This window comes from Pyrus communis, chromosome 8 (genome assembly GCF_963583255.1).
Source record: "Pyrus communis chromosome 8, drPyrComm1.1, whole genome shotgun sequence".
In the NCBI taxonomy this organism is placed as follows: Eukaryota; Viridiplantae; Streptophyta; class Magnoliopsida; order Rosales; family Rosaceae; genus Pyrus; species Pyrus communis.
In genome coordinates, this window is record NC_084810.1 from 13,654,740 (window position 1) to 13,682,026 (window position 27,287).

Sequence of the window (27,287 nt, forward strand, 5' to 3'; positions counted from 1 at the left end):
TCCATTTTAGTTTAAATTCGTCCAAATCCAATTCCCCCCTATTTCGTTGAAGTCTTAGTCTTAATCTTTCTTATTTTTAGTTTTGCTTTCTTCGAGCATTAAATAGTGTTTTATATTGTGTTTTTACGTTTTTATGTCAAATCCAAGTGATTAACAATCCCTCCTAATCCCCGGTCCAGAACGATCCCTACTTATACACTTCACTACAATTTGACAAAAAGAGGGTTTAATTTGTGTGCGTATAAATCTCGCATCAAATGACACAAAATTGGGTGAAGAAAATGGTGACATATAAGGAATCATAGGCTAGTTTACTGATAGATATTAAATTCAACCTAAAGAACGGCACACATAGGACATTTTCAAGGATAAGATTATGAGAGAAAACAACTTGTCCATGTGAGTGACTTTGGCAACGGAACCATCTGGCAGTTCAACTGTATGATTTTCAACAGCTCGTGAGTGTGTAAGGAGACTAGGACTGCAAACTATGTGATCCGTGGCACCACTGTCCAGGATCCAAATACTTCTGGTTCCTTTACATGGAAAAGAGAAGGTTTTACCTGAAAGTTCTTCATGACTAGGAGGATTACTGACTTGATTGGCAAATGATGATTTGTTCTTGTTCAACATCTGAAGGATTTGCTTGCAGTCCTCCTGAGAGAACGGGAAATTAGGCACTGTCTCTTGCTTGTTACTTTGTGAAACTTGATTGCCCTTTGAAGAAAAGAGACGATTGGATTCGGTCTCTGTGGCTGCTTTCCGTTTTCGACAGAAATCGAAGGTATGGCCTTTCCATCCGCAAAAAGTGCACTTGAGATGTGCACGACAATTTTTGGTGAAGTGATTGGTTTTATTGCACTTTCCACATCGCATCTCCTTGTCTTCAGGTGTAGGTTCTCGCGACAGATTCTTCACTGCAAAGACAGCAGTTTCTAGTTGTGTGCTTTTTCCATTGGAAACCTCTGCCTGGCGTTCATGTCGAAGGACCAATGCATATGCCTTGTTCACCCTAGGCAGTGGTTCGAGAAGAAGAGTATTGCTTCGAACCGTAGCATACGATTCGTTCAGTCCCATAAGGAACTTCATGGTTTTCTGAGTTTCAACATATGAGTTCATCTCATTCTTTGTTCCACAACTGCATGCTGGAATGGAACACAAAGTATCACGTTCATCCCATAAACTTTTAAGTTTAGTGAAGTAAGAACTTACACTCATATTGCTTTGGACGCAATCATGAATCTCGTTCTCAACATGGAACAGCTGAACTATATTCACATGTGAGAACCTCTCCTGCAGATCGGTCCACATTTGTTGAGCATCCTTGTAGTTGATGACACTCCCTAAAATCTCCTTTGACATGGAGCCTAGTAGCCATGTCTTGACCAAGTTGTTGCAGCGATTCCATTGCTGCAGCTCCTCAAAATTATCCTCACTTGGTTTGTTGATCGTCCCATCAACAAAACCAAGTTTGTTCTTGACCGTTAAGGCCATACTCATGGATTGAACCCATGTGTTGTAGTTGTCTTCCACCAATGGTTGTGGTACGAGGATTGCACCAGGTTGATCCGAGTGGTGGAGATAGAGCGGGTGGTTGGGACTTTCCCATTTTGAATGAGAGGCCATGCCTAGAATGGTTGACCTCGTGGAAGATTGCACCAGCAATAATCTCAAGAAATCTTTTCTGATGTGGAAGATCAGTCAAAACTGCAACCACAGAGCATACTCGAAATTTCAAGAGACTTTACAACCAATGCTCTACCAAGAACGATCCCTGACCGACTTGGCTCTGATACCATATTGAATTTTGATGTATATTTGCTTAATCTAAACAATTACAAGATGAAACATATATATAAGGAAGAAAAAGATCATAAGCCTAATTTTGCCTAACTTACCTATCTTGCTTGACTTGCCTAACTTTGAACAGGAAAATTGACTAGCCTACCATTATTCCAACATGTTTATTTCCTGCATTTTAACATTATCAGTATAGTCAAGATCATTTTGAGTAAAAATTAGAGTCACTACTTAGTCATTCACTGAAAGCAGCGACAACTCACTGTTCATCTACGGTCACTCACCGAAAGCATAGACGGCTCACTGTTCATCTACAGTAGCTCACTGAGAGTAGAGACAACTCACTATTCACCCACCGAATGCAGAGATAGCTCACTGCCTATTCACCAAAAAGACAGCCACAACTATCCCGTGATTCCTACAGTAATAATTGAGGCCTTCCTCCTTAGCCTATTTATTCAAGGCTCTTACGTCTTTGTAAGCAAGTTAATTCTAAGTTTGTTTTCTCAGTTTAAGCATTTCTCTGAGTTCATCTTGTATCCAGAGGAATTTATAAACGCCCTTAATTTCTGCAATTCAAAGATGTGTGCGTGCATCGATCAGTTTCCAATTTTAGTTCTACAATGTATGATCCAGTACTCCTTACTAACCTCAAGTATTCCAGAATTGAAGTTTTTGTTTCTTATTTCATGTATAAAGTAAACATAGATCGAGATTTCCGTACTTTGTTGCCAGTCATCTGTCAAGTAAGCTTTCGTTCCGCCCTTTGGTAATATATATAGGCATGGAGCCCCCAAGTTGTTAGCTCTGCAGTTTTTCATTAGTATAGTGCTTTCCATCACCTCGATACAATGTATATTTGATTTTGCTAAGCCTCTATTGGCTCTCATGTAAAATTTTGTTTGCATGAGAATGAGCTTCTACTACATGCAAAAAGAAAAAATAATAAGCAATATTTGACAAAAAAAATGACCAAAATGAAACTAAAGCGAGGATGTTCTTATCTTTGGTTACCTTGGCAATCTGTGCATTATAAGTTTGTGACGGCAGGAAGCCACTGCCAGAGTAATGGCCTAGTCCCTAGTAAAGTCGCCATTATGTTGGGGGTTTTTCTGTTGAAGGCTTTGATGGGCTTGTGTTATAAAGTGACGAGCCAAAACCTTCATGTCCTCCTTTTCTGAGTTAGCAAGGACTATACCCAAAGCATCCCGAAGGAAAAGCAAGTCTTAGGGAATGTTTTGTTGTTCATCCAGCAACTCTTTGTGCTTGGTTTGGTGTTATGTAAAGTGTTTTTGGCTCCAATGAAGTGCTTCCAGCGCTTCTGAGGTGTTTTCCGTGCTAGTTGAAGTTCTAGCTACGGTTGTTAAAATGGTTCTTGCAACTATTGAGGTGCTTCACACGGTAGTTGAAGCTCTTCCTAAGGCTGTGGAAGTTCTTCTCGCGACTGTGGTTGTGGAAGTTCTTCCCGCGTCCATGGAAGCTCTTCAATTGATTGTTGGAATTCTTCTTGCAATAGTGGGATGTTTCCCTCACGGATGAAGTGCTTCTCACAGTAGTCGAATGCTTTCAGCGGCTTTGAGGAGGATTTAATAAACTAACAAACACTAAGAACGTTTGAGTAATCACAATAAATCATGACTTGCTTGAGCGATGTGTAGTTAGTGTGAAAGCTAATGAGAGAGAGACAGAGAGGTTGTTCTTGGTTCTATGGTTATTGAAGTGGCTAATTTAGGATTTCTCATGGTTTATTTGTTTGGCAAGAGCTAAGGAAGCTTATGGGAAGGCTCATGATGAAAGAAAAGCTTATCCCTCAAAAAGTAGGGTTTCCTGCACTTAGAGAAAGTGTGCTCTGCTTGGTGCGTTCTTGCCCTAGTCTTTCCCTTCCCCTCGTTGTTCTGTTGTTGTTGCCTGTAATGATTCTTTTCATTTATGGGGTGCTGGGATCCCTTCAAGTTCTGTTGGGGGAATCTTTTTGTTTTTTTGCCTCCTCCAAACCTGCTAAATCTTCCCTTCTTATCTTCATGGGTACAACTATATGGAGTTCCTTTTTGGTATAACGTTGAAGAATGTTACTAGTCTTGTGAAGCTGGGTTGAGCATACTGGCCAAAGCGCCTTCTTTCAGCGCTAGTTTCCAGACTCTTTTTTTTTTTTGGAAATGCTCCTCCTTATTTTACTCCTCGTTTTTTTGTGTAAATTTGGAAAGAAAAAGTTCATTCTCTCTATATTAATGGCGCACACGGCTCTAAGCTGAACGTGACCTGGTCAACTCAGCCTTAGGTTTGGTTGGTTCCTGAATATCTTAGTTCGTTTGTAAGAGAAAGGGTAAATATACAGTAGTTATCTCTCAAGCATTCCCACGTGAAGCCAAAAATATGGGATTTAAACTTTTGGTGCTCCTAAGTAGCCCAAGTCTTTCACAATGCTAATTCCACATAGGCCCATCAAAATTCCGTAACCATCCACAACACGGTACACTTAGCAAGCCCCGTTACGTGGTTTGGGCTCATTAAGCATGTCTCATGCTTGGTGTGACTCGAATTATAATGTAAATGTATTAATATCATAATACAGCTTGACACGATAAATATGCGTGATTTGCATGATCTTGGTGTGATTTTACAAACTTCCAATTTATTAACTATTATTTTATGGGAAATGTTATTAGCACTTCAAAAATCTCATTCTACACTCCCTTACAAATGTATTTTTCTTTCTAATTATAGAAAGTTTGGAGTGCCAAATGAGATTTTTGGAGTCCTAATAACAATTCCTTATTTTATTGGTGTGCTATGATCGCAAATTTGTGTACTCTTCGTTTTCTCGCTTATGCATGAGTTTAAGCTAGGTTGACGTTTTCACAGTGATTAGGCTTTAACATGATTGGGCTTGTTGGTGATATTTTTTGGCCCAACAATGATGCTCATCATCCTATTTATTATGTTTAAATGAGTTTGATTTAATTTATCTACAGCACAATATTGAAATTTAAACTAATCTAACGGTAAATAATAGGGTAGTAAGCATTACCACCACTTTAAGGTGGTGAAGCAATATTCCATAAAAAAATAAAAAAAAGGCTATTCGCCATGAGTGTCCAAATTGAAAATATGTTTTTTTAAAAAAAGGGGCCACTATCCTGAGCACCCAAATTATAATTTCATTCACATGATTTATGAGGATTTTAATAATAGCAAATATGTTTGTTCTTTCACCTTGCCCAATTCCACATATGAGGATTTAAATAACCACCACGTGTACCAAAGAAGGGGCTTCCTTCTTAGTCTGAATTGCATGTCCATTATGAACTTTGAACAAAAAGTGTGTTAGGGACTTAGTCGCTTGCATATGGAATCAGAAACACTATAGGAATCCTTTCATCAAACACTTATATGCATCAGACCTGAGTATTTCTGATCATAGTACAGTAAATTGACTTTTGCTAAGTTATTTCTGCGAATTAGAGCTTTGCTGGAATAAAATTATATTTAAGGAGTTTCTAGTCTGCATGTCTCATTCGGACTTGCTTTAAGCACGAGATAGCCGCAAAACGTACTTGACTTAGTACGTTCGTCTAAGATAGAATTAATCATACTATGGAGATGGAGGTCAGAGCCACTACTCAGATGATTATTGATTCGCCCTTCCGATTATTCTTTCGAATGGTCCGCGCCCAGGTTTGATTATGTAATTGATAACCCTTAGGTTGCGTAAACCTTCTAGAAGTTGAATAGTGCACTAAAGGCTGATGAACAACAAGGTCATGTCCCAATGTCCATAGTCCGCCTAACACAATCATGCTTAACACGGCTTAAGCTTCCCAAGCTGCTAATCGGAACACGACATAATGGATTACAGGAGACTATAGGGATGTTAGGGGTGTGATTGAATCCACATTGAACTGCATACATATCTATAAACTTGGAGAATCAAGTCAAGGGTGTAGTTCTAAGAAATCATTATACAATGTGTGTTTACATCAAGGTTCATCTTTAATAAAGGTGCCTTTGCTTAGGCATCCTCTAGAAACGCTTCTCTATGCCTACGTGTAGAAGGAAGACGTTGAAATTCTTTGTGGTTGAATTCGTGATGGATGGCCTTATTATGTAAAAAACAAATCAAACCACGAGTAGTTTGGTCAAAGGTTCTTAGTAGTATTGCTAAATATTGGCGATATTCCATCTTTTGGTGATTGGAGTTCCTATGCGATCGTCTCCTTCAAAGTTGTTGAGCTCCGCTCTCATTTTCAGATCATAATCATGCTTTTCATAGCACAGTAGCGGGCTATGACATGATCACCTTTAATCTCTTCTACTCCATCACGTGTAGGATATCAAAGTAGCTAGTGGTATGATGATGGAATTGCTCTCATCTTGTCAAGCTAATTTCTGCCCAAGATGGCCTTATGTGAAGCCGGATAGTCCATGATATGGAAGTATACTAGAATGTTATAGGGTTCCCCCTCAATTGCTAGCTTAACTGTCTTGACTGATCAGACTTGAGTACCCTTGAATGTATGTACAGTAATCGTACTCTGGTTGATACTATCTAGAATTTTCATCCTCTCTGCTACTTTTTCAAAGATGATCTTAACTTCGGATCCATGATATATGAGCACTTGGTTAACCATCGCATTCGTGATCTAAATATTTATCATAAGCGCGTCATCATGGGAGTGCACATCTTCTAAATCTCGGTCGGAGAACATCAAAGATATTAGAATAAATCAGGAGTGGTTTGTTGATGGAAGCTATCCTTGGCATTTTGCATGCTGCATATTAAGAGTTGCATGTTGATCCTCTTCCTTGTTGCTGAATTCATAATTGTTTGCCTTAACCCTGTCATTACTTTCAGTAGGTTCCTCCTTCTAAGCCTTTTGTTTCACGTACTCCCAGGAATATCCCTGATCAAGCAGCTTCTTGATGTGATCGCGGAGCATTCAGGAATTCCGAGTAGTGTTGAAATCAAATTTGCGGAGCTCTCAATGAAAGTACTAATTGTTGAAATCAAATTTGCGTATCGCCACAGATGGATGGGCTACACAAGTCCAGCTAACTATAAGAAAGCAAACAACTGTGAATTGTCCTAATGTAACGGTGTGATGCTAGGCATAGGCTCTTTGACGGTCAAATTAGTAAGCAATATTCAATCTCCAGTAGTGGCAATAAAATAAGCAAGGAGTATGCAAGAGTGAATTGCGTGCCAGAGTTATGCCTTAGATGAGGGTATTTATACTACTCGGGAAAAGGTAGGATATGAAATTCGTATTAAACTGGGAGAATCCAAAAGGATATCTAAGATCATATATTATTTTCTCTTAGGAGTGCAAACCAATCGAAGTTGTTGAGTCCATGAATGAACTTCTAAAGTACATGTATTTCTATCTGTCTTACTCCGATCTTGAAAAATCATGATCCCACATCCCATTTATGACCAAGATATACTTCCAAAAACGTTTGGAGGAAAAGGAAAATAAAGGTATTGAAGAGATTAGACGGAAATGATTTTTACACTTTCTTTTGTTCCTTATTACTATTTTTTTTCTTTTAAACTAAGTAAGGGAGTAATTAAGACATAAAAACAAAGGGATGAGTATTTAAGTAAAAGACAGGAGTGCTAAAATTATTTTTCAAAACTTAATCCCGCCCACAGTTTTAAACCCACTATTAACTTAATCCCACCCACAGATTTAAACCCACTGTTTATTTTCAAAACTAGTTCTAGAGAATTCCATTGCATGTATTAAAGGACCCAAAGATTTACCAGAAGTTTAATTATATCTTTCCTTAGGTTTTAGTTTTCACTGAAAAAAAGATGCTGATTTTAGAGGCCAATGACGGGCAAGACGAAACTGTAGATGCTTCTGGTTATCAATTTTTTGGCATATAAATATAAATATCGCATCGATGATTTACCAGAGGTACATGTTCAATAATAAAAATATTATTATCACTCTTTCTTGTTATTTTTAATTTATGAATTAAAATTTTAATAGCGTGCATTGTAATGATATTTACTTTGCTTTCTGCAACTGCTTTCAACAATTTTATTTTTCCATTGAACGTGTTTATATTATTGCTTCATGAGGGAGAACGAAGAAAAATGTATGAATTGAAAATGTAGGACTTGTTTGATGTCTATTTTGTTTTTTATTTTTCATTTTTTGTGGTAGAATCAGAGGGGAAATACAATAGAGAATTTGGGTGTGTTGGAAATGGTGGCAGTGGTGGTGAGGCTGTAGGGTGACGGGGGTTGTGGTGGCGATGGTGGTGAGGGTGAAATGGCAGGTGGTGAAAGGTGGAGGTGGAGGTGGAAGTGATTCAGTTAGGTTGAAGGTGTTAAGTTTATTCTATTAAGGGGCATTGGAGATGGATAGTGAAGTCATTTTCAAAAAGTTAATGACGTTGTTACATGAATTAAAAATGTTATATACCTATATAGAAAAATAAATGATTATTATTTTTCATTCTATTAGTATAAGATGATTTTTTTTTTTTTAAACTAATTAATGGACATACGCTAAGTGCAAAGCCTCCAATACTAGTTGGGTCCAAGAGTTTGTTTTCTTCAAAATCATGGTTTTAAGTACTTTTACTCCAAAATGGTGTTTCGAGGGATGTCATGAGAAGAGTCCTATAAAAACTCCTTTTACTTCGGAAATTACTATTGACACCCTAAAAATTTCGTTTCACACTCCAAAATTTCTATCATTAGAAAGAAAAATACACTTATGAACTCCTTGTTAATTTCTATCATTTGATCTTCTTCAATTCCTCTGATCCGAAGGCTGAAAATTAGATGAGCAGGTAAAAAGTAAAAAAGAGTGTGAATATCACACCCCTAAATTAAGTACTTTCTTTCTCATTAAATGAAGCTTTGTTTATTTTTTATTTTTTTATGAAACTCCTTTGACTTTTGACCACGTCATTATTTGAATATTAAATGATTTAAATGTCGGTATATTTCAATTTTAAAATTTTAAAAACTTATTCAATCAATATTAAATATACCCTTTTAATATTTTTCATATATTTCTATTTTTTATTTTTTTTTATTTTGTACAAATATTTTTTTAGATTTAATTTCTACCTATGTATTTTACTTTCTTTATATGCCCATTATTTTTTAACTTTGATTTGTACCCCATAATTTTAAATTTTAATATGTATTCATATTTTTAAATTAGTTTGCACCGACATATACTTGTTGCTGAATGTACTTATGCTAATTACATGTATTTATTTTATATTTAAAATATATTAATAGTAATTTTTTAAACTATTAATACTTGCGTGGGTATATTGTTGTTTGCTAGAACTATATATGTGAAGAACAATATTACTCTGTTGTTGATTATTAAGTAATTATTACAATGATGTTAAGGACTTCAGTCAAAATATTTAAACAAACACGATTTTAGTTTAACAACTTAGTTGATAAAAAACCAGAACCAAAATAATTTTTTTATGTACAACAATATATTTAGATTACGGGAATTCAAACTTGATTTTCTCGTGACTTTAATGATTACCATTTTGGTCCAGATACTACAAATCTAAATCAATTACACACTTTCTCAACTTGGGCGTGCCACAATGACTACATACAAACTGTGACAACTCAATTTTGTTTTTCTTTTGTACTCATCCTTTAAATTTGTCTAGGTCTGTAGGTTCAATCATTCACACCAAAGCTGCTAGCAAATCCAGAAGAGAGCAGTTGATCCCTGCAGCCACCAAGTTACTGAAAATGAAGCAACAGTTTGGATCTCTCCCTGCACAAAAGGAAGAACAAGCAGAGGGAGATAGGGTGCTTTGTGCAGTGTCATATGATGCTGTCCCTCTACAAGCTGTATCAGCACCGCAGCTTCAGGTGAAGTTTGTTCCTGAAGAAAATTATGGACTGCCCGAGGGATGGGCTGTGGAGGAAAAGGCACGTACCACTGTCAAAGGCCGCCGCCGAACAGACAAGGTTAATTCTATCATTAACAAATTAATATATCTTGGATTAATTACAGTTAATTACTTTGTTCATCCGGAGAGTTCATCAAATCAAACTGAAATTGCTGTCTGATTTGTAGTAAGTCATAAAGTTCGTAAATAACGTTTATTACCTCAATCTTATCAGATCTAGTGATTTTAGACCTGTTTAATTCCATACTATTAAAAAGAAATATGCCTTGTTTCATGTATTTGCTTTGACTACATATTCACACGTAGTTTTGCTTTCTATTCTTAAGAAAATTATAGGAAATGTTGCCTATTAAAAGTGAACACTACTCAGGGGACACTGAGGGATCAGTAATCATAGGGGTTCCCTAATTAGTGATAAATTTTCATTTTCATATGGATTCGTCTTGAAAATTGTTATGTCATGTGCCAAATCCATCGGAAATAATTAACACAGGCCGTCCAAATTGCAGTATTGCCATCAAATTCCACCTGGAAAGCGATTCCGATCACTCAGTGATGCAAACAAGTGGATCAAGGAAGAAACTACAAGAGAGCAGGCACATGGAACATCCAAAGATGGTGATGAGGTGAGAACATGAATTAACTTATTCTCAATTTGAGTAATAGGATACCCAGACTTACGGTAAATGCTAAAAGAATTTTCTTTAGGCAATCAGGAAGACTGAAAAAAGTGAATTTCAACTGTTGATGTGTGCGCGTCAATTATTCATGTAGAAGTAATTTGCTGCTAAACATTCATTTACATTGTTGTTGACAGTATTCATGTAGGTAACTAAATGATTTTGATGTTATTGCATGTTTTCACTTGCTTCACAGAGTTGTAGTCCCGCACAAAGTAGCACTAGAAGAATAAGGAGAAAAGCAACTCAGGTTCCCGATCATATGAAGAATCGATGGCTCGAAACTGTTCTATGTGCGGCAGCTGCCAATCTTCAAAATTTATGAAGCTTGAGAATGATTCTGATCTAGTTCATGGCCTATTAGAAGTAGAAGGTGCTCCAGTGGGATCCTGACCTATATCAAAGGTTTAGAAGACCTTTGTCCTATCTATTTGACAGTGGATGCTTTTCATTCCAATTTTCCTATTTCTTGTTCGGAAAAATAGTTGATAATACATATGAAAAATTGGCAAAAGCTATGTATCTAGCTTACCCATGTTCGAACTTATAGTAGCCAAATACAAAAATAGAAACTTACTCTTTCGAACGTTCAATGGCTCAGTCGATATTGTCTTTAATTTGTATCCATAATTTTCTGTTTTATTATGTACCCAAATGTTTTTAATTTAATTCATGTTTTAAAACATATTAATAATTTCATAAAATATATTAATAATTACGTAGGTACATCTTTTTCTTTTCTTTTTTGCTAGAACTATGTGAAGAACATTATTACTTTTAATCATTCTTAAGTAATTTTTATATTATAAAATAATTATTGAAATTTGTTTAAATTTCATAATTTGTGGGATATTGGATGCATAAATGTAGGAGATAAATCCCTTAAACGATGCTAGGGACCTTGATCAAACTATTTAAATAAATAAGGTTTCATCTAGCATTTAGGTTGACTAAGGATCAAAATCAAAATGTCCCATGGATAAATTAGGTTTTCATCCCTCTTTTTCATTTCTCATTAATTGAAACCTTATTCATTTTTCATTTTTGATCAATGTCCTTTGACTTTTATCTATGTCACTATTGAACATTAAATTATCTACATGTCACCGTGTGTTAATTCTAAAAATGAAAATCTTATTAAATATTTCCAAATCTACCATTTTAGTATATTTTTATATATATATATTTATGTTTTTAATTTGTATCCAATTTATAAGTTTGTGCAATATTCTTATTAGTTTTAATTTGCATCCATAATTTTATATTTTAATATGTACTCATATTTTTTTCGCTCAATGTACCCATGCTAATTGCATGTATTTACTTCATGTTTTAAAATATAGTAATAATTTCTTAAAATATATTAATAATTACATGGGTTATTTGTTTTTGCTAGAACTATTTGAAGAACAATATTACTTTGTTATTGATTCTTAAGTAATTATTATATTGTAAAAATATTATTTGAATTTGTTTAAATTTCATAATTTATGAGATATTGACACACCCCGACCAAGATCGGAGCGTGCTGGCCGTCACACGAAGGTGACGTAACCATGTGCACGTGCGGAAGCTAATAGAGTAGTAAAATAAAAGTACGAATAATTAAAACTAGCATACAAAGTACTAAACCTAGTAAGTGAGATACAAATTCAGAGCAAGACTATAGCAGTCCAAAAGAAAATATGCGACAATAGTTCACCCGAAGGTGACCCTACAATGATAGGTGTCTGTCAGAAGTGCCGGAAAAGCCCTCTGGGAAACCACCGGAACTGCTACTCAACTAGAACCTGGAGGGGCGCAAAACAAAAGCGTGAGTGGGCAAAAACAAAGCTTTCGAAAACCATTTATAAAATACTTTCTAAACCCTCGCCGTAAAACCTGTATACTTCCCAGGAAATATATACACATAAAACATATGCCAAATGTGCTCAGAGGTATGTCAATCATATTCGATACTATGCCATGCCGAAATCTCATAACGATATGCAAGTGCCCAGGTGTAAACATATCAATATCATATAATCTGGCAGTCGGAGTCACCTAACGTGACCTGTACGACTGCATCTAGAGCTCAAATCTCAATCTCAATGTCTAAACCTGCCCACGAGTCGGAACCACCTAAAGTGGTCTGTACGATAGGCCTGGGTGTAAATAAGTGCTACGATCATGTGAAGACTGGGCGAATAATCGCGGGTCACCTACGAGTCGGAATCACCTAAAGTGGTCTGTACGACAAGCATGTGCACCTACCTTGAATCCAAGGTGAGCATAAGGTGCGGGAGGTGAACATCACGTGAAGGACTGTGCCCTGGCCACGGGCGGGAGCACTAACACTGGGGGTGCAGGTTATGAGCTCTCTAACTATCTCAAACCACTTCTGAAACATAAACGTGAATAACGCTTACCTGGCACTTACCTGTGCGTCCACTGCACCCAATATGCATATGTATATGCAAGCCTCTACTAATGCATGCAATTATGCATAAACGATAATAATAAAGTGCATGGCATAACGTAATTAACCCATTTTTAAACAATTTATGGGAATATAAATGTATATAGGTATATACGGAAAACAAAAGCCCACTCACTGGTATGTGGAAGAGTCGTAGCCTCCCTGCCTCGCGTGTGCACGCTCGTCCTCGGGGTACGTGTCACCTATATGCGAAATAGCTATAAAAACGTTAACTTTAAAGAACATAACCAACTTCTCGTAATAACTTCTCATACAATGCTCAAAATGGACAAATGAATATACCAACGTGCTCTACACAACCTCAGGATCACAACCGTATTTTTAAAATAATTTTTGAACCTCTCACGCGCCCCCACGCGCCAAAATAGGCACGGACCTACGCGCCCCCACGCGCGGCCACGTGCCATGCACACTGACGGTGTCAATTGACGCCGTCAGGAATATTCCGTTAAAATTCCGGAATATTCCGTTAAACTTAACCGGATACCGTTACTGCCGTTAGGAATATTCCGTTAAACTTAACGGAATATTCTTGTTTCTTCTCCGGCCTACCCTCGCCGGACTCCGGTCACCGGAAAACTGGGAAAACCTGCAACTTGGGTTTTCTCGCTCATTTCTCAACCGTTTTTCAAGATTTTAACACCCAAATGAAGCCCTAAACTAGTAGAACACGTCCCAACAAGTTTTAAGGGTTAAAACTTACGCGATCTTACCTGAGCAAACAACCAAAACCGGCCAACTTCGAGCAGGACGATCCCGGCGTCCAAATTCGTCCAACGAAGCACTCTGAGGCTCCTTGGGACCTCACTAAGACACCTATGAGCTTCAAAAACCCAAAAACATACTAGATTAATCTTGCATGAATAGTACCCAAGTCGGACCACTTCGAATCGACGTGAAAACGAAGGATTTCTCACCTGAAAATGGTATGGCTATGCTCGCCTCGACCTCACGAGTTCAATGGTGTCCTTGGTTTCCTCGATCTGTGATGGTTTGGGTGAGTTTGGTGTTTATCCGTACATTTACAGTGGAAATGGGAGCTCGGGGGTGAGAGAGACAGACAGGGAAAAGAGACAGAGAGAGACAGGAAGTGTGAATGTGGGTGTGTGTGGCCCAGCACATGCCACAACACACAAAACAACCAATAATGTCAAAGAACGAACTAGGGGTAATTTAGTCATTTCACACGTGCGTTTCGATATTTCCGGGACGGGATGTCACAACCTTCCCACCTTAATAGAATTTCGTTTCGAAATTCAAAACAACCAAGCAACGACCCCTAGTAGTCAAAGAACAACCGAGGATACAAATCCCTCATCCGATCTTCTGTCTCCCAAGTAGCTTCCTCGACTGAATGATTCCTCCACAAAACTTTCACTAAGTTCACCGTCTTGTTCCTCAGAACCTTCTCTTTCTAATCGATGATCATTACCGGTTCCTCGTCATACGTCAAATCCGGATTAATCTCTAACGGCTGAGGAGGTATCACGTGAGATGGATCAGCAACAAATGTCGGAGCATAGACACGTGAAAAACGTTATGCACTCTAGCCAACTCTGGAGGCAACTCCAACCTGTAAGCTACCTCACCAACTCGTTCTGTGACCATGTATGGTCCAATGTATCTGGGACTCAACTTCCCCTTCTTTCCAAAACGCACTACACCTCTCCACGGTGAAAGCTTCAAAAATACCCAGTCTCCGACTTCATACACTCTGTCCGTAGCATGCCGATCCGCTAGACTCTTTTGCCTGTCCTGAGCTGCTTTCAGGTTAGACTTAATCACCTGAACATTCTGAGTAGTCTCTTCGACAATCTCCGGACCCACTAAAACTCTTTCTCCAACCTCTGACCAACACAACGGTGTGCGACAAGATCTGCCATACAAGGCCTCAAATGGCGCCATGCCAATACTCGAATGAAAACTGTTGTTGTAGGCAAATTCCATCAAATCTAACCGCTGGTGCCAAGCATCACCAAACTGCAACACCGAAGCTCGCAACATATCTTCCAAAGTCTGAATAGTTCTCTCTGACTGTCCGTTTGTCTATGGATGATATGTTGTACTGTAAAGTAGTCTCGTGCCCAAAGCTTCCTGAAAAGCCACCCAAAACTTCGATGTGAATCGTGGATCACGATCCGAGACAATACTCACAGGGACACCATGGTACTTCACAACCTTTGAGATAAACAATTCCGCCAACCGGCTCAAGGAATACTTCTCCCTCACTGGAATAAAATGTGCCGATTTAGTGAGCCGATCAACGATCACCCAAATGCCGTCAAAGCCATTTTGTGTACGCGGCAACTTGTACACAAAATCCATAGTGATATTTTCCCATTTCCACTCTGGAACGGGAAGCGGCTGCAACAACCCAAACGGCTTCTTCCTCTCTGCTTTAACTTGCTGACAAACCGCACACCTGCTCACATACTCGGCTATCTCCCTCTTCATACCCGGCCAATAGTAAAATGGTCGAATGGTATGATACATTTTAGTAGCTCCTGGGTGCATGGCGTAAGCCGAGATATGTGCTTCATCGAGAATTTCTTTCTTTAACTCCACACTATTAGGCACGAACATTCTATTCTCTAGCATCAACATGTCATCCGAGTCACGAACTCTGAGGTCTCGCCTCCTTCCTTGCTCTCGAGCCTGGATTAGTTCTTGAGTCTCCTGATCAGCTACTTGAGCTTCAAGCACCCGATCAACAAGTATCGGCCTAACCTGAAAATTAGCAAGTAACGCCACTTCTCGATCTTCTGCTTCTAACCTCACTCCCGTAGCACGCAAGTCAGCCAAAAGAGGAACACGACTAGCGTACAACGCATTAATACGACCTTGTGACTTCCTGCTAAGTGCATCAGCCACTACGTTCGCACGACCAGGATGATAATCAATCGTGCAATCGTAATCGCTGAGCAATTCCAACCACCTCCGCTGACGAAGATTAAGTTCCTTCTGAGTAAAAAGATATTGGAGACTCTTGTGATCTGTAAAGATCCTGCACTTCTCTCCGTAAAGATAGTGTCTCCACAACTTCAACGCAAAGATGATAGCAGCCAACTCCAAATCATGTGTAGAGTAATTCAACTCATGAGGTTTCGATTGCCGCGAAGCATAAGCAATCACCCTACCATGCTGCATCAACACACATCCCAGACCATTCAAGGAAGCATCGCTATAAACCTCGAAATCACCACTATTGTCTGGGAGTGCCAAAACAGGTGCATGAGTGAGACAATGCTTCAACTGCTGGAAACTCTGCTCACACCTATCGTCCCACTCAAATTTAACATCCTTCCTAGTTAATCTCGTCAGTGGCAAGGAAATCACCGAAAAATCCTTAACGAATCTCCGATAATACCCCGCCAAACCAAGGAAACTTCTCACCTCGGTGACGGTTCGCGGTTGCTCCCAACTCTCCACAGCTGCAACCTTCTGAGGGTCCACCAAAATACCCTGAGCAGAAATGATGTGTCCCAAGAACGCAACTTGATCTAACCAGAACTGGCACTTGCTAAAGTTAGCATATAGCTAGTGTTCCTTCAACCTCTTCAACACCAAAGTAAGATGTCGAACATGCTCCGCCTTCGACTTAGAATACACCAGAATATCGTCGATGAAGACAATAACAAATCTATCCAGGTAAGGCTGGAACACCCGATTCATCAAATCCATGAAAGCAGCTGGTGCATTCGTCAACCCAAATGGCATAGCCAGAAACTCGTAATGACCGTAACGAGTCTTGAACACCGTCTTAGGGACATCATCCCTACTGATCTTCAGCTGATAGTAACCAGACCTCAAGTCTATCTTAGAGAACACACAAGCACCTCTCAGCTGATCGAACAAATCATCGATACGAGGTAACGGATAACGGTTTTTAATCGTCACCCGATTCAATTGCCTGTAGTCGATGCACAGCCTTAGAGTTCCATCTTTCTTCCTCACAAATAAAACTGGAGCACCCCAAGGCGAAGTACTAGGCTGAATAAACCCCTTATCCACTAACTCCTGCAACTGAACTTTCAACTCCCTTAACTCCGCGGGAGCCATACGATAAGGAGTTAAAAAAATAGGATTAGTACCTGGAAGCAACTCAATAGTGAACTCCACGTCTCGATCTGGGGGTAGACCAGGTAAATCCTCGGGAAATACATCAGGGAAGTGTCTGACCACTCTCACATCCTCAACTCCGCTAGAAACAGCCTCATCTAACACCACATGAGCTAGATACCCCTGACAACCCTTAGATAACAACTTTTTCGCTCGCAGCGCCGAAATAACGCCATGTCTCACCCCACTCTGCTCACCCACGAAAGTAACTACAGGTAGTCCAGGTCGGTGAAATGTAACTACTTTCCCGTAACAGTCAATGTTGGCACGATAGAAGTGTAACCAATCCGTGCCCAGAATCACATCAAAGTCCACGATATCTAACGGGATAAGATCGGCTGACAAAGCAACACCCTCTACAATCACTGGACATCCTGGGTACACACAATCTACAACACATCTCTCTCCTCTAGGCATAGCGAACTCTAAATCGTACCCTAGAGGTGTGGGGCGAGGTTGCATCACTTGAGCAAATGTATGAGAAATTACGGAATGTGTAGCTCCACAATCAATTAAGACTCTAGCAAAACAACCAAGAATGTTCAACGTACCCATAATCAAGTCTGGGTTGTTCTGAGCGTCCTACAGAGAAATATTGTGAAGACGCCCCTGTCCCTGCTGACGTCCACCGCGGCCTCTGCTCGCCTGAACACCGCGTCCCTGAGCACCACGCCCCTGATTGGGCTGACCCGACTGTCTCGAAGACCCTGCACTGCTAGTGGCAATCTCACCCTGCTGATACTGTCCTCCCTAATACCACTGTGAACCACCCGCTGGAGCTGGAGGATACGGCATATAGCCGCCCGAATACTGAGGGTAGCCACCCTGGGAATAGGGATCCTGGGGATACTGATACTGCCCCGGAGCATACGGGACAGCATCACCCTGATAGTGGTAAACACCACCGCGACCCGTCTGGCCGTAGCTACTAGGACCCTGGATCTGCTGGAGTGGTGCAGGTGGTGGCATAAAGGTCTGCTGCGGTTTCTGCTGCTGCTGACCCTGGGGACAATTCGCCGCTCTATGTCTCATCTGTCCACACGTGAAGCAACCACTACTACCACGTCTACACTCGCCGAAATGCCGGTTGTTACACCTGCGGCAAATAGGGGCTCTGCCTCGACCACCATCGCCCTGCCTCTGGCCTCTAGCGCCACCAGAAAATCTACCTCCACGACCCTGTCCAGTGGCACTGAAGCCACCACTCGAAGAACTCGAGCTAGCACCACCCCTCTTGAAGTTCTGAGTCTGACGGGGCCCGAGCGATGCCTGACCTTTACCTTTGTCATCTTTCTTCTGGTTGCCGTCCTTCTCTTCATCAGTGTCGCTCGACATATTCTCAGAGTCCTCGATCCTCAACAGTATCTCATAGAAGTTCTGGTAAGTCTCGCTGTGGACAGTAGTCGCCATAGAACGCCACTTCTTCCTGGTGCCCAAACGGAAAAGACGAAGCATCTCCGCCGGATTACCAGCGACATCAGGATGGTAACGAGACAAGTCCGTAAACTTGCGGTAGTACTCATTCGCCGACATCTTCCGCTGTTTTAGCTCGGTAAACTCCTGCTTCTTACGGTCAATGTACTCAGGGGGCACATACCTTCTCTTGAACAAATCCGTAAAAACATTCCAATCAGTCCTCTGATCTGGAGTCAACCTACGAAGCTCATGCTCCTACCAAGCTGCCGTCTCTGTATCTAGAAACCATGAGGTCGTCTCGACCCACCTCTCCATAGGCAAGTTCCCCTGATTATGCAGCACACGGAAAGTCTTCTCTATGTGTTCTAGCCAGCGCTCTGCGCCCTCGTGCCCCTCACTACCTTTAAATTTATCCAACTTCAGATTGTACATAGTCTCCAGAGGAGTCCTCTGGGGAGGGCGCAACACAGACTGAAGGGCTGTAGCAAAAACTTCCCCCAACTGAGCGACATCGGGGAGGGCGCAACACAGACTAATAGAGTAGTAAAATAAAAGTACGAATAATTAAAACTAGCATACAAAGTACTAAACCTAGTAAGTGAGATAGAAATTTAGAGCAAGACTATAGCAGTCCAAAAGAAAATATGCGACAATAGTTCACCCGAAGGTGACCCTACAATGATAGGTGTCTGTCAGAAGTGCCGGAAAAGCCCTCTGGGAAACCACCGGAACTGCTACTCAACTAGAACCTGGAGGGGCGCAAAACAAAAGCGTGAGTGGGCAAAAACAAAGCTTTCGAAAACCATTTATAAAATACTTTCTAAACCCTCGCCGTAAAACCTGTATACTTCCCAGGAAATATATACACATAAAACATATGCCAAATGTGCTCAGAGGTATGTCAATCATATTCGATACTATGCCATGCCGAAATCTCATAACGATATGCAAGTGCCCAGGTGTAAACATATCAATATCATATAATCTGGCAGTCGGAGTCACCTAACGTGACCTGTACGACTGCATCTAGAGCTCAAATCTCAATCTCAATGTCTAAACCTGCCCACGAGTCGGAACCACCTAAAGTGGTCTGTACGATAGGCCTGGGTGTAAATAAGTGCTACGATCACGTGAAGACTGGGCGAATAATCGCGGGTCACCTACGAGTCGGAACCACCTAAAGTGGTCTGTACGACAAGCCTGTGCACCTACCTTGAATCCCGACGTCCAAATTCGTCCAACGAAGCACTCCGAGGCTCCTTGGGACCTCACTAAGACACCTATGAGCTTCAAAAACCCAAAAACATACTAGATTAATCTTGCATGAATAGTACCCAAGTCGGACCACTTCGAATCGACGTGAAAACGAAGGATTTCTCACCTGAAAATGGTATGGCTGTGCTCGCCTTGACCTCACGAGTTCAATGGTGTCCTTGGTTTCCTCGATCTGTGATGGTTTGGGTGAGTTTGGTGTTTGTCCGTACGTTTACAGTGGAAATGGGAGCTCGGGGGAGAGAGAGACAGACAGGGAAAAGAGACAGAGAGAGACAGGAAGTGTGAATGTGGGTGTGTGTGGCCCAACACATGCCACAACACACAAAACAACCAATAATGTCAAAGAATGAACTAGGGGTAATTTAGTCATTTCACACGTGCGTTTCGATATTTCCGGGACGGGATGTCACAGATATTGAATGTAGAAATGCAAAAGTTAAATCCCTTAAATGGTGTTAAGGACCTCGATCAAACTATTTAGATAAATAAGGTTTCATTCTAACAATTATGTTGACTAAGGACTGGAACCAAAATGACCTTTATTTCTTGGAAGTTTTAACGAAACACTCCTGGTACTATTCACCTTTAACGAAAATGACATTTTTACTCTAAAAAGTCACTCCTGGTACTATTCACTTACAACATCTTTTTGTCCTTTTGATTAAAACTCAAAGTTTTCAATATTTTTTCATTAATTTTCCTTTATTTCTTAGCTAGGACTATGTGAAGAATAATATTACTCTATTATTGTTTTTAACTGTTATAGGGGGCGAATCCCTGACACCATATTTTTTACACAAGATATGACGCAAGTTTTAGACCGTTAGATTAGCCCACTTCTAATGGTCAAGATGTCATGGCGATTAATTTTCTTTAAGTATTTAAAAAATATATACAATAGAAATTAAATCAGAAACTTTTTAATTATGACTTTAATTCTCTCTCTTCAATAGTTAATTGTGTTTTGATTCTTTCATACTCACCTTCCTTTTTGCCCTCTTATATGTCGATCCTCATATGCTCTTCTATTCAGAAAATTCTCTCCAGACTGATGTTCATATATTCCACTGAATTGAAGCAATCAAATAATTGAGAAAAATACGCAGCTTAGATACTATATATATGTTGTTCTGGTTACTTTTCAAGTTTCACAACCCTTGATGGTTTCAAAATCATCTGTTCTTCCACTGCCCGTTTGTACAGGCTTTCTGGTTTGGAAGCTTGCTGCAGTTGGACTGTAGCACGGCTACGCGGGAGGGCTTCCTGCGGGGTTGGGAATAAATCACACAGAAATTGTGCGGTAGAGAAAATAAGAATAAATTGCTGCAGTTTTTTTATTTTCGGTGTCGGAGGTATGGAAAAATAGAAATGCAGCAGTGTTCCAAGGAGGCGGGAATTCCCCAGCAGAGGCTATCAAGCTTTTGAGAAACGAGTTCTTGAAGAATTTCAACAAAAGTCATGAGACTGCAAGAGACTCGGAGATGACGAAGAGACAAAATGCAAAGAGAATATTGCAAACAAAAGAGAAAGAGATCAAGTAGATCATATTAAAGGAAAATAAGCGAGAGTGAAACATAATTAATATAAATAATTAATGACATATGACAAAGAGAAATGGACAATTCGAGTGGAACTGCCCCCAAGCTCAGATTCCTATTTTCTGGTACGGGAACATAAGTACCATAGCCCCTAAAAGAGAACCTATAGGGTCACCCGTTGTCCCAATTTTAGCAAACATCAGTAGTCCAAGTAAGGGTCCCTTGCACGACGGGCAGGTCGCCAATGTGGCTTCTGCAAGCAAGCTTCGAGCCCCACAAGATTCTCCTCCTCTGAACGCGATAGAGGCACTAAAATGGAGCCCCGTAGCCTGAGGTTGGACTTGCCCGTATCTTCAAAGCAAGAACAACGACTTGCCCTGAACAAGAAAACCTCTAAAGGCTTGGTCAAGATGACCTTTCTCGCATCCCTAGCAGGCCAACGCTCCAGATCATGACCCCACTTTCAAAGACTATCAAAGCCATACCCCTACTGAAAAAGTTCTCCCAGCCGCAGTTCAACTCATTTTGTGGTGATTTTAACCCGAACTACTATATTATGCACTATCAGAATGCACATGGCATTGTATAGCAACAATGATGCTTGGATATGTAAGGTGTTCCCGTCCACCTTGGACGGACTAGTGATGAAGTGGTACTCAGAGTTATCAGCTAGATCCATTGATTGCTTTGAAAGTCTGGCTAACATCTTCACCAACACTTACTCGATGTATCGCGATATACGCAAACGCCACAAGGCCATATGCAGAATGGCTCCTCAATCTAGAGACAAAGGCCTTATAACTTATCTGAGGCACTTCTGTGTGCAGTTGGCAGAAGTAGAGGAGCCAGATGATCGATTGCCTACCATGGCGTTCAAGCAACGCCTTTACGTCTATTCACCCCTTTCCAGAAGCTGAATTAAAGAAAGTATGACTACCCCACTCTGGCATAATGTTTTGATATCGTAGACGATCTCAAGAATTAGGATGACAAAACTATTAAGATAACCACCGAACATGACTATGCTAAGAGGATTGATAGAAGAATGAACGACAAGGACACTCCTCCCTTTTTCTTACGTGAAACTGGAAGAGAAAGTCGTCGAGACAAATAAGCCCTACCCAAGTTGAACTAGTACACTGCTCTGAATAACACCATCAACAACATTCCTTCATAGCATAAAAGACAAACCATGCCTTCGGCACCCAAAGCCATTCCCGAGCATCTAGCAATGAAGAACCAAATGACTATTGCTCATTCCACAAAAGCACCGGTCACGCTACTAGGAACTACCACATGTTGAGGGATTATATTGAAGAACTACTAGATCAAGGATAGTGCTGAACGTCAAGGACAAAGGAAGGAAAAAGGGCTCGGTCGAACACAAAGACAGAGACAAGTTAGACAAGCATACCTATGATGAAGATCAATGCCCGACAAAGAAGCCCACTCTTAACATAAAAATGCATCTACTGATAGGAGCATATTTGTGTGACTTTGTTAGCTTATTTCCTTGTATTTATTCAGTTAGTTTATATTTATTTGAGTGTTTTAAGCTATTTTCGTGTGTTTGTAGGTTCAATTGGCAAAAGTGGCAAGAAAAGGCAATTTGGAGCATTTTAGATCAGTTTTGGGCTTGGAATGGATAGCACATGCATGGAGTAAGGTGGATGGACGAATTTGAAGTTCAAGAAGGGCTAAGATTATGGTAGAGAGATGGAAGACTTAATTCAAGACAAAGAAGATTTAGAGCTCAGCAAGAAAGGAGGAACATGAGCCAAACTACCTTATTTTATCTTAGCCCAATCCGCCATTTTCCTTGTGGATTTGGATTGCAAATCCTTCTCCAAAATTAATTAGGGTTTCTCCCTTTACATATATGCTTTTTGCCGCGCCAAAAAAGGACACCACCCCATCCACCACACACCATAACCTAATTTCAGAGACAAACACCTTTGTGCCACAACTTTGCAAGGAAGGAGAGGATAGCTTGGAGTCGTACCTGCCATTCAAGACTTTTTGGATTGCTGGAACATTTCTAGGTGTATTAAATCTTCTGTTTTCAATGTTTAAATTTAATTATACTTGTTTAATTGTGAACATGAGGAGCTAAACTCGTTTTAGCTAGAGGAGAATTCAAAGCCATGAAAATATATGTGATATGAATTGATTTCCTCCAGTTATTGTTTCGTAAAACATGAATGTGATTTACTTATTTGTTTGATTGATAACTTATGCTTGTATGTTGATTAAGAATGCATACTTAGTTTGCATGTATGAATTTGATGCTAGAATATAAGGGAATTTCACTTAATCGTTATGAACTTATATTTATAAGTAAAGGAAGTCACTAGTCATGATTGTGTTAAGTAAATCCATGGCAGGAATATCATGCTTTTCATAGTTACGAATGTCATGTCAATGCTTATAATTTTCATAAAACTTAATGATCTTTCATATGTATCTCTATCATGTTGTTCATATAGGGAACTTGAAAAGAATAATTTGATTGCGTCACTGAGTCCAATTCAATGAAATTAGGAAAATCTAAGAGTTAATTTGTGCAGTTCACGATTAATTTGGGGCATTGTCATTCATGATTTTTTGGAATAATAATTGAAAATCGATTTGTATGCATATGTATCATGTGTGGAGAATGACCCTCTAGCTAGCCTATCACCCATCAATTCATTCCAAATTTGTATTCTTTATTTAGTTTCCGTAATTTGTTTGTTTAAGTTTTAAATTCGTCAAAAACCAACCCCCCTTTAATATTTCGTGTTTACTTAGCTAGGACATGTTTAAATCTATTTTTATTAGAGTTTTGAGTCAAGTTAAGTAAAAATTCGTCCAAAGTCACCCTTAGTTTCTGTTTTGAGTCAATTTGCTTGTTTTGTGCTGTTTTGAGTCATTAGAGTCTAGTTTTTTGTTTTTAAGTCTAGTTTAGTGTTTTAGAGTTTAAAATTGAGTAGATTAGCATCCCTTCTAATCCCCGGCCTATAATGATCCCTACTTATTCATAATACAACTACATAAAAAATGTTTAAGTTTGTGTGCTATTTTAGATCACATCATCTATGGGAGGACATAGAACCCTGAAAGCTGAAAACATGAAAGAACGGATCACAAGAAATCGAATACTCATCACTTTGAGATAGACCTCCTTCCTCCCCCCCTCCCAGCAGATGCACTTAAATCAAATAGAGAAAGGTACAATCAGAACTACACGGGATTTGATTTCCCTTCCTGGTGTAAGAAATGTGCCCTAAAGCCAATCATATGATGATACTTTACGGAAAATTCATATGTTAAACTAATTTAGTTTAATATAAAGGGCAAAGATTATTGTTTAAAGCCATCTCATATAAATGCTATATGCTTAAACGATTAGTCCAAGGAATATGTAATTGGGAGAATGTGATCTAAAGAAGTTAGATTCATGAGACCATTCTTTTTCGTATAAATATCCTAAACGTTCCTGATCATAGGATTGCCAATTAGGTATTGACAGTCCGTTAAGATCAGTAGGTGTTATGTATTTTTTTTAGAGAGAGTGACTGGTCTCGAGTCATTTGTGTGACTGACACCAAGATAAGCATGAAGGTGCTCAATAGAGAATGAGTCTACTTAATGCGATCAACAAGGAGTTCTCATACTCAGGTCACATGAAAACTCATGGTTAGGATAATGGAAAGTAGTCCTTTGACCTGAGGCATCATAATTGACCTATGGTTAGGTCCTTGATCTTTTACAATGTCAAAGTCACTTTGTCAAAAAGTGTCCATGGCATAGTTGAGGTTAAGCCACTTAGCCATGGAGGCAAGTGAATGCACAACAAGGGATCTCTAAACTTCAAACCATTTGAGGGAGAATACTCTATGATATGATTAAGAATCTTTGGCCAAAGTATGAATGAGATTTAGGAATTCATTCCAAATCACATTCAAGGTAATTATATAAATAAGAAAATCACATAGGATAGTAGACATGAATAAATTATCAAATCAAACAATGTGGTCAAGAGTATTGTATTAGAGAAAAACCGTATTGCATTGTAATCCCAAATTGAATAGGTTCTCCACCTCTTCTAATTAGCTTGGGTAGCCATGACATACTGCTAGGTGTCACTCATGGTTTGTGGAAGCCCTAAAGGTGTATAATCACTAAAAGGAGAATTGAAAAGCAAGTTTCAATTCACAATCAATTTGAAGAGTTTTAATTGCCCACTGCCTTGCTAAAAGGAACTTAACAGATCGTCCACTGTGTAAGGTAGAGATTGAAGAAACAATGGAGATGAGTAAGAATAATTAAATGGTTTAATTATTTATGGCTATGATTAATTAATATGTTAATTAATCAAACGAATAAGTTTGTTTTAGACCTCAGGTTCGTTTAGGGCCTCAACGCCCAATGGGCTTTGAATGTCAAGTCCAATAACTCAAGTTGTATGACAACTTGAAAACACAAAGGGCATGAAAGCCCAATGAACCCACATGGTCGGCCATAGAGAGTGTGAGGGAGAATTGATTTTAATTTCAATTATGCCACTCAATGTAAGTGGCTATAGAAAGGAAATTATAACCCATTCCCTCATAAGGGGTTTTCTAGAGAGAAGAGAAAAACCCAAAAAGGCTTTCTTTCCTCTTAAGAGGCCGGCCACCCTAGGAAGAAAGGACTAGCATCCATTTCTTCCTAGGTCACTCATATCTTCCTCAATGCTCTCCTTAGTGTGGAAACTTAGAGGTTCCCTTTTGTGGGAACTTGGAGAATCCATTCCTTCATCCATATCCAAAAAGTCATGGAGCCAAGAAGCAAAGTTCCTCCATCCACATCCATGGAGCCAAGGAGCAAGGAGACTAAGGAAAGAAGGCCATTACATGGGTGAATATGCTTTGCTAAGCAAAGAGGTGCTTCAAAGGTATAAAAGTTTCTTAAATCTTTTCTTTAAGATTTGAGTTAAGTCACGGTTCACCACAACAACCAGGCCTTGAATTTCATGGGTAAAGTTTTGTTTTTGAGTGCATACAAGCATGATTCCACCTTTAATTGGTAATTGCATGCACAGATGTTGCTCAAATGAACTTATTTTCACAAATTTTTCCTTCAAGTGGTATTAGAGCCTAGGTCTAGTAGTTGGTGAATCCTTTCGGGTTTTGTAGTTCATAGTCTTTGATTTGAATGTTGTAATTGTTACAAGCTTTATTCTTGCTTCTTTGAATGTAAATTTTTCTTGAAAATTTGCCATCTGAAATGTTGTAGATGTAGTTCATATGAGCATGAATTTTGGAGTAAAATTTGGTGCCATGTTTATGGGGAAATTCGGCCAAATCCGAAGGGTGGATTTTTTGGGTTCATGGTCGTCTTGTTAAAAGTGTTTTAAAGTGACTTTTTGGAACCCCTAAGTACCATAGGATGTTAACCCTCTATTGAGTAGTGAAATTTTGAGTTTTATTGAGTGAACAATAACCGCACACTCTACAAATTGTTTGATGTGTATAACACAATTGAAATAAGTTTCAAGAGAGATAGTGGGAGTTTAAGGACCATGACTATTGTAGAGAATGGAGAAGTCAAATGAAGAAGGCGAAATAACTCCAAGGGAACAAACTTTCTTTATGAAAGGATGGACATTGGAACGGGTATTTGCAAGAATCGTCTTGGAAATATCAAGAACACACCTTTCGAAGGTGTTGTAAATTGTTCTTGAATAAGTTCAAAACAGTTGGTGATAGTACTTACTTCCTCATATGAACTACCAAAGAAATTGGAAAAACAAAGATTGTCTTTACATTCCAATTTGAATAAGGAACTTAATTCCGTCACTATAATTTTAAGAGATGAATGAATGTTTTGTTTGGCAAAACATTGTTCTTTATTAATGAATGATTGGATTATTGTAATCTAATTGATTGTCTCTTTAGTAGAGATGATGTGGTAGTTTTAACTGTTTAGAATATAACGAAGCATAAAACCCAAAAGGTTGCAAGGTAGTGACTAATCCCACTGAGTTGTGACACCTCTAAAAACATAAATTACAAGTTGGTCAGACATGGATGCTTTGGATCGTTA

At 39.3% G+C, this 27,287-nt stretch overlaps 2 protein-coding genes across 2 annotated transcripts; one reads left to right on the forward strand and one right to left on the reverse strand.

Annotated features, from left to right (window-relative positions):
• Positions 1 to 330: 330 nt before the first annotated feature.
• Positions 331 to 1,626, reverse strand: LOC137742988 (uncharacterized). The gene has a single exon (XM_068482914.1). The coding sequence runs from the start codon at positions 1,624 to 1,626 to the stop codon at positions 331 to 333; it is 1,296 nt and encodes a 431-aa protein (XP_068339015.1).
• Positions 1,627 to 21,793: 20,167 nt separating this feature from the next.
• On the forward strand, positions 21,794 to 22,135 carry LOC137742989 (uncharacterized). The gene has a single exon (XM_068482915.1). The coding sequence runs from the start codon at positions 21,794 to 21,796 to the stop codon at positions 22,133 to 22,135; it is 342 nt and encodes a 113-aa protein (XP_068339016.1).
• Positions 22,136 to 27,287: the final 5,152 nt, after the last annotated feature.